Genomic DNA, 12,625 nt, shown 5'->3' with positions numbered 1-12,625 from the left:
ACAGACAAATAGCAATACATTCCACGACAATCACTATACAGTCTCAAGCAGGTAAAAACTACATCAGGTATAATTTAGAGGGGAAAATTCTTTGAAATATAAAAATTGGCATGGTTTATGCTTTTATGTCATAGTAATCAAATCATTACTTCACCACTGGGAATGAAAGCTGATCTCTGTATTTTTTAATAAATTAGAAAACATAAAAGTGAATGTTTTTACCAAGCTACATCAGTACTAAGTCTTAGCAATCAATTATTCATATTCATCATATTCAATCTCTTGACAGAGATTGCTGTGTCAAGGAAGTGGAATAACCAGTCTCATAACTAGAAGACCAAAGACCAAAAAAAAAAAGGACACTAGTTTTTTATGATGATGCAGTCAGAATCACAAAATAAGTCACTCTACTCCTATAGTCAACTAAATTGAGCTTGCTTTGTAAATCGTTTTTTCTTGGCCTTCCCACGCAGATCACATAAAGAAGACAAGTCCAGGAAATGACTTTAAATTCAACCTACAGTTGGCCCTTGAACAACACAATTTGAACTGTGCAAGTAGTCCAGTTATATGCAGGTTTTTAAAAACAAATATTGGAAAAAATTTTTCAGACTTGAGATGATTTGAAAAAACTCACAGATGAACCAATACTATGGAAATAGCAAAAGAATTTTTGAGAAAAAGATGTATCATAAATGTGTAAAATATATGCTGGTACTCGTCCATGCTTACATAGGCATAAAGTGAATGATATTTAATATAAAATTAATAATGTGCTAGTTTTCTTACTGTTTTATAACTTTGCTTTCAAAGAATTATATTATTATAGAGTATTCCTTCTTCATAATTAGAGAAACTGCATATTAGCCTATTATCATAGGTTTTGAAAAAATGTAATATTTCTAATACTGTTATGTATATGACTGTAAAACTGTTTGCTATAAAATTTTATAACAATTCATTTATTAGTTTATAGTCTAGGCTACCACAAAGCAATTATATTGATTATATTCCTCCTTTAAAGCAATCATTGTTGATACAGGTATAATATATATATTGTTATAGCTGTAAATCAATGATTTCTTTTTTTATGTTAGTGAAGATCATTTAATACTGTAGAAGGATAATAAGCAGATCTGGGCAGGAATGCACATAGATGTTAGTCTAAATACATTTTTAAAAAACATGGTTTTCTAATAAACTGACAGGACATGAACAGCTCATTCACTTGATAGTCATCTGATATAAAAGCACTGTTATATAATTTTAAAATACACTTAAAAGTTAGGCTTGTGTTTTCTATGTACAGTAGATAAAAGTTTTATTAGACTGCAGAATGTTGTTTCATGGAAATTAAGATAAACATGTTTCACACAAGACATTTTGCCATGAAGTGAAGTGAAGTTGCTCAGTCGTGTCCGACTCTTTGCGACCCCATGGACTGTAGCCTACTAGGCTCCTCGGTCCATGGGATTTTCCAGGCAAGAATACTGGAGTGGGTTGCCATTTCCTTCTCCATAAATAAATGAATTTTTATGCCATCTTTTCAGTTTTGCTTTCTACTCTAATATGTATAATACCTGTAGTGTTTTGTATCTTATAAAACAGTATAGACGTAGCTACTGAGAGACAATTCATCTTGTAAACAAAGGACATAAACTTCTGGTATCAATATAGTACAGTACTGTAAATGTATTTTCTTTATGACTTCCTTAATAACATTTCCTTTTCTCTAGTTTACTCTCGCTGTTTGCAGATGACATGATCCTCTACATAGAAAACCCTAAAGACTCTACCAGAAAATTACTAGAGCTAATCAATGAATACAGTAAAGTTGCAGGATATAAAATTAACACACAGAAATCCCTTGCATTCCTATACACTAACAATGAGAAAACAGAAAGAGAAATTAAGGAAACAATACCATTCACCATTGCGACAAAAAGAATAAAATACTTAGGAGTATATCTACCTAAAGAAACAAAAGACCTATACATAGAAAACTATAAAACACTGATGAAAGAAATCAAAGAGGACACAAACAGATGGAGAAATATACCGTGTTCATGGATTGGAAGAATCAATACTGTCAAAATGGCTATACTACCCAAAGCAATCTGTAGGTTCAATGCAATCCCTATCAAGCTACCAACGGTATTTTTCACAGAACTAGAACAAATAATTTCACAATTTGTATGGAAATACAAAAAACCTCGAATAGCCAAAGTAATCTTGAGAAAGAAGAATTGAATGGGAGGAATCAACCTGCCTGACTTCAGACTCTACTACAAAGCCACAGTCATCAAGACAGTATGGTACTGGCACAAAGACAGAAATCTAGTTTACTTAATTGTAAGACTACAGTATGTAATATTGATACATAATATACAAAGCATGGCTTAATCAACTGTTTACATTATCAGTAAGGCTTCTGGTCAACAGAAGGTTATATATTAGTGACATTTTGGGGAAGTCAAAATGTGAATTTTTGATGTGCAATGGATTGGAGTCCCAAACCTCCAAATTTTTTAAAGGGTCAACCTGTTAACCAAAGATATGAGGATATTCAAACAGGAAGATTCAGTTTCCCAGTCCATTACAAGAAAACATGGTGCGTGAAAACCATTCCACAGAAATTCTGGATTTTCAGTGACTTATCATCCTAAAATCAAATCTCCTAGAAGTGTCCAAAAGCTGATAATCTGGCTGACTTGGTTTTGACTATGAAGATTACCAAAAATCTAGGAGGTGGATGGTGAATCTAAAGTCCTGAGGTATTAAAGCCTGGGAAATATTAATACAAATCCAGGCAAAGGACCAGCAGAATACCACTGGTCATTTGAGGGCGGAATACACATGTTTGAAGATAAGTGATAGACCAGACAAACATCTGTGACTCATAGCTGACAAATATCAAACCCTTCTTCCAAAGCTGGCCTGCATTTATATTCTTTATGCTTGCTGTTAATTTTCCTATTTTTATACATATTAACACAAAACTGTTTTTAAATGTTCAAGTCTCTCTCAATTATGCCAATGAAGAACCACAAGCAGAGTATTGTTTATACCTGATTCAAAATGCTGAAGAGGGAAACTCCCCCCAAATGGCTGGCACAGAAGATGTAATTCAAACCCAAGGTGAAGGAACTGGCATTTATTAAAGCAAATGTGACTAAGGGAGGGTACACCATGAAACCTAATCCACAGGTCAATATGCATCAGGTGCAATACTTTGGTTTGCTCCTGGGACAGAAGCAAACAGTGCAAAGGATAAAACTGTGACCAGGAGACAGATAGGCAGAGAGTGCTCCCACTGCTTCCCATGTAGTCTCAGGAGGAATTTTAGAATACCGCCATTCTGACAGCCCACACAGGCATATAGGAGTCCAGAAGGGCAGCAATAAAAACAGCTCATACCACCACATAGGGCAATAATTATGCTATTTGGTGAGTGAGGTCCACTAGGCTTATGTTTAGGTTTCAGACCTTGAAATTCTTCCTGCTGAGTACTGTGACAATCTCCCATTAACAGTGCCTTCCTTGCAAGATCTAGGAATTTTCTATACCTATCCCCTATGGGACTTTCCTTGGGCAGGTCTGACTATAGTCTACCAGATTCTACAATGTGTTAGTGACTACGGAAAGCATTTTATATATTTTCCCACATTTAATCATCACAATGCTACTATTGCAGGAATTATATCTCCATGTGTGGAAGAGAAAAATAAAGCTCAGAGAAGTATTTAGCAATTAAGAGAAAGAAATTTAGATAGAACAGCTCTGCTACTTAATTGCATAAGCTATCTAAATTCTCTAGGCCTAAGTATAGTTTTGTAAAATAAGGAGGCTTGCCACATAGTATTGCTCATGCGTGCTCAGTCATGTCTGACTCTCAGCAACCCCTTAGACTGTAGCCCGCCAGGCTCCTTGTCCATGGAATTTTCCAGGCAAGAATACTGGAGTGGGTTGCTGTTTCCTTCTCCAGGGTATCTTCCTGACCCAGGGATCGAAACTGTGTTTCTTGTGTCTCTTGTTATGTTGATAAAACAAGAAAATGAACAGAGAGCCTTTATCACAGTGACTGGCACATAGGAAATCCTTAGTAAATTAAGTATTTTTAATGTAAAAAAAAAATTTTGAGCTTGGAAACCACACCCCAGGAGATATAAGGTGGGTCAGGCAAAATAAGAGTTAAGGCCAGTAGATGAGACACACTTTTCCACCAGATTCTTCTTCCAATGCAAATTTTATTTCAGGAGAGAATGTTTCCTTACAGAAGATGGAGAATCACAATCCGGCTGATAGAAATTCAGTAACAAGCCGAATAAGAGTAACTTCATATGACAATGTTTCCCTTTATCCAAGGATATTAAGAGGAATGTTCTAGTATCACTTAAATTCCTTAGAAGGAAAGCAATCATACAAAAACATTTTGCCTAAAGATATTAAAAACTGGAGAAAGAATATTTACATCCAGCTTCATGTAAGAATCAAAACACATGTGAAAAAAATTAAGATTATGTATATAATAAAATAAAACACAAAGAATGATAGAGTTGAAGGTTCACAAAACTTAACTATTCAAGAATGAAGATTTCAGTTCTTGGACCTTTCAAAGACAGTTGAGGAGAGTCTACTTTATAAAGAGAGGGAAAAAAACAAGCTATTGGACCACAATGGTTATGACTAGCAATTCTGATCAAATAAACCTGTGAGATATTAACCTACCAATATTCCTCTATAACCAGTCAGATATCGCACCCCTTGCCTGATTTGAAGTTATTTTTGTTACATATTCCCCTACACACAGTAGCAAAAAGCTAATCAGCTTAATTAGTCATAAGTATCATTCATCATTTGGGAAACATAGCTGTTCTCAGTCTTAGCAAAGCTGCTTTACAAATCACTGGTAATGAGATGATGCAAACCATGCAGGGGCAATGAGACTGCTACTTCACTAGGCTGCTTCTCAGTAGTTTCAGTCAACGTAACTGAGAAATAGCTCATCAGTTCTCCTGTCCTTTAATAATTGGTATGATTTAAAATAAAAAAGAAACAACTCCAGTTAACTATTTCATAAACTGGGCACCATAAAGATGACAAAAAGAGCCAAAGCAACAACGATTAAGTGAAATGTATTTCTGAACAAGCAAAAAGTGTGGCAAGATAAAACTTTTCATGATATCCTCAGAAACTAATGGCCAAATCTAAAAATCATAAATCTAAGCACTGAACTTAAAACTATTACATAAGTAATCAAGTCATAATGACAAAAATAATCATTCTAAACTGCTGATTTCCCTCTTGCTATTTCAAAGAGGCCAGGGTCAATTCATGATCAATGATATCAGAAGCATCAAGTAAATGCGATGTTATTACTATTAGCATGGTCACATAGAATCATTAGAATGATCATCAACTGAAAGATCAAATGATATTAATGCTTGAGATCAATATACCAGGTAATAATGCTATTCTACTCTGTATTTATTTATTATACCATCAGCCCCTCTAAATTTTTAAAAAATAAAAACTCCTAAAAGTCAAAGAATATTATTAATTAACTAGCTCCCAAGTAACAGGCTAATCAGGTCAACAGCATTTTGCTAAAAATCTCAGGAGAGCTAAAACCCACATGATATTTGGAATCCAGGCTGCATTAATGGTAGGTATTTTGAGTAATGAACAATGAGAGCCACATTCTAGAAAAGAAATATGGTCCCCTCACTAAAAGAAACAGCATCAAGTGGGGAGCAAAAGAAAAGAGTTTTTTTTTCCCCACAGTTTATTGATAAGGCGCACCAACATATAAAGACATGATTTTTTCTAAGAAACTTAACACAGCCTCTATCAGTGGTGAACCAATAAAGAGAACCAGGGATTCTGTAAAGCCTTTGTTCTCAAACACCAACAGTATCACTTAGGAAGATGTTAGAAATGCAAATTTCTCGGGCCCCACTCCAGGACTACTGAATCAGGAACTCTGAGGATGGGATACAGTAATCCGTGTTTTTAGACACCCTCGAGGTGCTCTTGATGCCTTGCTGAAACTTGAAAAAGACTTAGGGTAATAACGACACACAAAAATTCTTAACAATTGGCACTGAGCACTTTTGACTTCCCCCACTGACTTTCTAATTTACCTATATGTTGAGAAGAGACTGTTGTGAGATATGCCTCTATTTATCAAATGATAAGTACTGAATTTCAAATATCTTCATAATATCTATGACCATGACTTTACGAGTTAAAAATGTTTAGAAATTAAAGTTTTTCTACTTAGTATGATAGTTGAAGACATTAGCAATATTTGTGATTTACTCAACATTTAGTGTTTTATATTAGGGTTCTAGGAAATTTATCCACTGAATAAGGAGTTCTGCTCTTAGAACTGACTTATTTAAAATATACTTTCCATAATAACATTGCTATAAACCATTCATATTGTTCACACAAATAAAAAGAAATCTAATATACACTAATAAACATATACAAAAGGACTTCTGATTTATACACTTTCAATATGGTATATTACTCTTTGAAGAATTAAAATGAAAGATGTGCAATTTCACTTATCATATTAAACTATAAGGCCTAAAAGACAATAAAAACTGAGTATGAAAAAATGTGCAAAAACAACAAAGGATACATATTTTTTCCTTTTCAATATTAAACTGAATTTCCAGTTTCATCTGTAAAATAAATAGATTGGAACCAAGAGCTCACAGTCATCAAAAGAAAATAATGTTCCATATTCATTTTACTTTTCTCCTCTTCTTTCAAGGAAGAGTAGCACTATGGGATAAAACATAAAATCTAAACTAGTTCTCTGACTCTAACAACCCTAAGTTTATGATGAGCCAAAGTGGGTTTTCTTCCCCCCTCAATTTCCACATATTTTTAGATGCATTTAAAGAATTACTGAGCACAGGGTCCATGAAATATAAACAAATGATCAGATATATTTGGTAAGCAACATTATTTTTTATCATTCACATTTAAAGAAAGTTCATACTTCATTGCTTAGAATCAGAATTATACTCCAAATTGGAAACACTGTATTTTTAGTGATTGATGGATAACTGCAGTCTCATGACTACTTTTAGATACAGGGATCACTTAAATCCTCCAAAGTAAATCAAACATGGAGTCAAGGGCATGGAGTACAAAAATACAGAATGTCAGGTTTTCTTCTGGTCCCACAGGCTTCCTTTTAGCATGACTCTGATAACACTTTAGAAGTCCACCTCCAATTCCTCCCCTATATACTCCGTGATTTCTAACAGATACTGTTTTGCAGCATCCACTGTTAAAATCAACTGGAGCTTCTAGCTTTATACTTAGAGGTAAATGACTTTTCTCCTGTAACTTACCCTTCATAACTTTTGCGATTCTCAATTACAAGAGAATATTTTGACCTCAGTTATATAATTTTCTTTAGTTGCAAAAAATTAATAAATCTTTTGATGGAATAGGATTTTGTTTCTGCACAGGGTGCAAAGTAGAGTGTGAAATAATCAAAGAATGCATATACTAAATAAAAAAGACTTAACTTACTAAATGCAAACTAAGTAATGAGTGCTTAGCACTGCAGGGAAGAGAAGGTATTGAATTTAGAGTTCTAGGCATCAGGAGACTACACTTTGTCAGGGAAAAAAATCAAATTACTACACAAGAAACAATGATCTCCATTTATGAAAGCTATCCTTCCAGCAAAATACAAAGTCCTCAATTACTTCTGAGTCCCCCATCTCCCTATACTGGATCAGTCACCAAGTTCTGTGACTTCCATTTTTCTTACATTTATCCCTTTCTATTCCTACTGCCAACTACCCATGTCCAGAAGCTCATTATCACTTACTTGGACTTCTGTAAAATCTTTCTAATTTCCTGACAACAGACTTTCCTTCACATGGCTCTCAGAAAGAGCTCTCTAAAATGCACCAGTAAGATTTGCATACAGAATAAAATGAAGACTGCTTATAACTCAATAAAAAGACAATCCCCCAAAATCAAGCCTGTGATTTAGAAAAGACACTGTACCAAAGATGATATTGGATGGCAATTAAGCACATTAAAAGATGCTCAATAACATTAGTAAGGAATTGCAAATTAAAACCATAATGATATACCACTACACTATTAGAATGGAGAGGAGAAAATATAAAAACTGACAATATCAAGGGCAACAAAGATATGGAACAACTGGAAATCTTACACATTGCTGGTGAGAATACAAAATAGTACTACCCTTTGGGAAAGCTTGGTGATGTCTTACATAATTAAACATACACTCCATATAAGTTCAGTTCAGTTCAGTCACTCAGTCATGTCCGACTCTTTGCGATCCCATGAACCACAGCATGCCAGGCCTCCCTGTCCATCACCAACTCCAAGAGTCCACCCAAACCCATGTCCATTGAGTTGGTGATGCCATCCAACTATCTCATCCTCTCTCATCCCCTTCTCCTCCTGCCCTCAATCTTTCCCAGCATCACAGTCTTTTTCAATGAGTCAGCTCTTTGCATCAGGTGGCCAAAGTATTGGATTTTCAGCTTCAAAATCAGTACCAATGAACACCTAGGACTGATCTCCTTTAGGACGGACTGGTTGGATCTCCTTGCAGTCCAAGGGACTCTCAAGAGTCTTCTCCAACACCACGGTTCAAAAGCATCAATTCTTCAGCACTCAGCTTTCTTTATAGTCCAACTCTCACATCCATACATGACTACTGGAAAAACCATAGCCTTGACTAGACGGACCTTTGTGGACAAAGTAATGTCTCTGCTTTTTAATATGCTGTGTAGGTTGGTCATAACTTTCCTTCCAAGGAGTAAGCATCTTTTAATTTGATGGCTGCAATCACCATCTGCAGTGATTTTGGAGCCCAGAAAAATAAAAGTCAGCCTCTGTTTCCACTGTTTCCCCATCTATTTGCCATGAAGTGATGGGACTGGATGCCATGATACACTCCATATATGACCCATCAAACCCATTCCTGCATATTAATCCAAAAGAAATAAAAACATGTTTCCACAAAAACGTATATGTTAATGTCTATAGTAGCTTCGTATATACATAATTGCCAAAAAATAGAAAACTCAAGTGTCTTTCAACTGCTGAATGGATAAACCAACTGTGATACATCCATACTATGCTTATTACTTAACAATAAAAAGGAATGAACTACCAATACACAAAACAACATGTGTGAATCCCACATGTATTATACCAAGTGAAAGAAACCACACTCAAAAATCTACATAGTATGATCCCATTTACATAAAATTCTGGAAAAGGCAAAATTATAGGGACAGAGTACAGATTTGGTGACTATAAGGGACTGGAGTTGGGGGTGGGAAGGTGCTGACTATAAAGGAGCAGAAGGAATTCTCCTAGGGCAGTAGCAATTCTGTATCTTGATTGCAGTGGTGGTTATAAAACTAGGAGCATTTGTCAAAACCCACAGAACTATAGATTACATTATGTACATTTCATTGTAAATAAATTATGACACAATAAAGTTTATTTAGAAAGTAAAAAAAAAAACAGATCAGAGTTTCTATGGGAACAGAATTTTAACACATAAAGAAAGCCATTCTGAAAAAACAAAAGCCCATAAGTAATTTCTTTATAACTGATGTCTTTCTGAACAAAAAAATGATGAGTGATTCAAAGGGAAATCTGAACAAGAAAACTGATAGACTCAACCTCTAACTAATTTCTCAGAGAACATAGGCTTTCAGTCCAGAGACTATAGACTATAATTTGGGCCAGCATAAAAAGAAAATGGGGATTTTATGTAATGTAAAAATCACCAGAGACAAAGGTCTGTTTTAATTCTTATACTTAAAGATCTTGGAAATTAACAGTAAGATGGCATATGCTACATACATACAAATCCTCTCTATTTGTACATTCATTATTTTAAAGGTTATTTCTCTAATTTTTGGTTTTCCTTTGTTCATTATTTATAATACGGTATTCTAATCTGGCTGCCTGGAGTTAAATTACTACCCTGTGAAGTTGTATCCTAAGTTCATTATAAGTTCTGCTTAAGATAGCAAAAGAAACTCGGTGTTTTGGGTCTTCTATCTTTTTTGTTTTCAGCAAAATATTATTACTTAACATTTACTAAAAGGTAGTGTCAAGAAAAAAAATGTATTTAAGATTGAACTCAACTCACAAAAAAATTAACATTGATTTACATCAACTTTTCAGGGCCCAACATTTTTTTATTTCCACATATTTTTTCAATTCTACATATAGTCACAGAACCTAGGCACAAAATAATTTTTAAATAATTATTTTAATTTGGAAAAGGCCAAAAAATAAAATGGCATCACCAACTCGATGGACATGAGTTTGAGCAAGCTCTGGGAGTTGGTGATGGACAGGAAAGCCTGGTGTGCTACAGTCCACAGAGTTATAAGAGTTGGACACAACTGAGCTACTGAACTGAATTGAAAAAATTAAATTTTCAAGTAATTAAATCACTCAAACTTTAAAATTAAATATTCTATCAGAAGAGCCAAAATTTATCTTTTAAAATACCATATAGTCTGCCCAACTCAAATCCTCTTCAGATCTGCATTTTTCTAAAAAACTGCAATAAGCAAAGCACAGAAGCACAAAGCTCCAATTAACAGAAACTTGGTACCCAGAATCAGCTTAGGGTGGAGAAGCATTAAGGACAGAATCAGTCCATATTTGGTCTAAAGGTCTAAGTATGACCTGACTGCAAGTTAGGCAAAAATTTAAAAGGGACTGCTCAATCTGTGACCTAGTAAATCAATGCCCCTTGAAATTTATGCTCTTAAACTGCTATAGAGTATGTATGGATGTGAGAGTTGGACTGTGAAGAAGGCTGAGCACTGAAGAATTGATGCTTTTGAACTGTGGTGTTGAAGAACTCCTGAGAGTCCCTTGGACTGCAATGAGATCCAACCAGTCCATCCTAAAGGAGATCAGTCCTGGGTGTTCATTGGAAGGACTGCTGCTGAAGCTGAAACTCCAATACTTTGGCCACCTCATGCGAAGAGTTGACTCGTTGGAAAAGACCCTGATACTGGGAGGGATTGGGAGCAGGAGGAGAAGTGGACAACAGAGGATGAGATGGCTGGATGGCATCACCGACTCGATGGACGTGAGTTTGAGCAAACTCCAGGAGTTGGTGATGGACAGGGAGGCCTGGCGTGCTGCAATTCACAGGGTTGCAAACATTCGGAGGTGACTGACCGATTGAACTGAAATGAAACTGCTACAGATTCACTAATACTAAAATGAATCCAATAAACTGACAGATTTTATTTGTAATTTCACTTAAAACAGCAAAGCAATATTTCAAAATAACTACTATATTGCTGATATGTTAATATATAGGAATCTCTAGGTTGTGGGGTAATTCTTTTCCTCTTCACAGTGGTAGGCTGTGTTAATACAACAATTTTTCTTTTATTGTTCACTAATGAGACAGTAATTGCCATCAGAATCCCACTGGGAATATAGACTTGCAAATATAATAGGCCTACGGACAGGTTTTACATATCTATAAAGATTCTCGGATACATTTTGTTCTGCATGAACACACCAGACCAAAATGTGTCCTCTGCCACAGAAGATAAACTCCACATTTTCAGAAATGTGCGAACAGGAGAAACAAATTTAACTAGGCAGATTTTAGGTTCTTCTTTCTAGCAACTAAATGGAAGAGCAATTAACAGAATGCTCCTTTTTATCAAAAACTTATTAACCTTTCTCTAGAAATCTTAAAAAGCTGCTGAATTTTTCAGTGTTTCAATTCAAAGCATAACTGCCAGCCTCAGTATGTGTTCCAATGAATGTACTGTAATGTAAACTGCACACTCCACTTCACATGTCAGTTGTATAACAAGGAGATTTAGGAAGATATTTTAATGTATTGCTAGCTGACTGAGCACTACCTTTGGAGTTTAGTCAGGGCATAAAGATTTCTAGAAACTCATTTAAAATAATATTTTCTGGTGATGAACTATATTTGGTGATTATCGTCCATTGAGCCCTTAGGCACTCTACTGCTTCTAAACATTCAGTTCAGTTGCTCAGTCATGTCCAACTCTTTGCAACCCCATGAACCGCAGCATGCCAGGCCTCCCTGTCCGTCACCAACTCCTGGAGCCCACCCAAACTCATGTCCATTGAGTTGGTGACGCCACCCAACCACCTCACCCTCTGTCGCCCCCCTTCCCTCCTGCCCCCAATCCCTCCCGGCACGGAAGGTATCGTTTACCATTCAGTAGGGAAATTACAAAGGTCTCCATTTCCCACTCCTAGATCATAACCTTTACTAAGTCCCAAATGAAAGGTGAAGAAGTACCTTTCATGATGTCCCAAATCTGACAGAAATTCATCAGCATGTCTTTGGAGTTCATTTCCTTCTAAATTCTTTAATTTCTTCAACTCGCTTTGTAAAAAAAACCAAAGTTCTTTAGCTCCATTTTCAATCCTCCTCCTTAGGATTTCATGATCCTTCCCCAAACCTGTCGTCAAGCAATGGAGAGTATTAACATTTCCAACATTCTGATGAAAGGATACTTTCAATTATTTGTACTAATATCAGTATATTGAAGAGGAGAAACAATGTATG

The 12,625-nt window shown here is 35.5% G+C and overlaps 1 protein-coding gene across 10 annotated transcripts in view; it reads right to left on the bottom strand.

Annotated features, from left to right (window-relative positions):
* FUT8 (fucosyltransferase 8) overlaps positions 1–12,625 on the bottom strand; it is a 306,683-nt gene that overhangs the window by 98,599 nt on the left and 195,459 nt on the right. For all 10 annotated transcript variants that reach the window (XM_070469493.1, XM_070469495.1, XM_070469496.1 and 7 more), the window contains one exon: positions 12,356–12,518. In XM_070469493.1, the coding sequence (XP_070325594.1) occupies positions 12,356–12,518 (163 nt within the window). The remainder of the gene's footprint in view (positions 1–12,355; positions 12,519–12,625) is intronic.

The sequence above is a fragment of the Odocoileus virginianus genome, chromosome 6, assembly GCF_023699985.2.
Source record: "Odocoileus virginianus isolate 20LAN1187 ecotype Illinois chromosome 6, Ovbor_1.2, whole genome shotgun sequence".
NCBI classification, from domain to species: domain Eukaryota; kingdom Metazoa; phylum Chordata; class Mammalia; order Artiodactyla; family Cervidae; genus Odocoileus; species Odocoileus virginianus.
The sequence above is the reverse complement of the archived record's forward strand: the minus strand, read 5'-3'. Positions and strand labels throughout refer to the sequence as shown.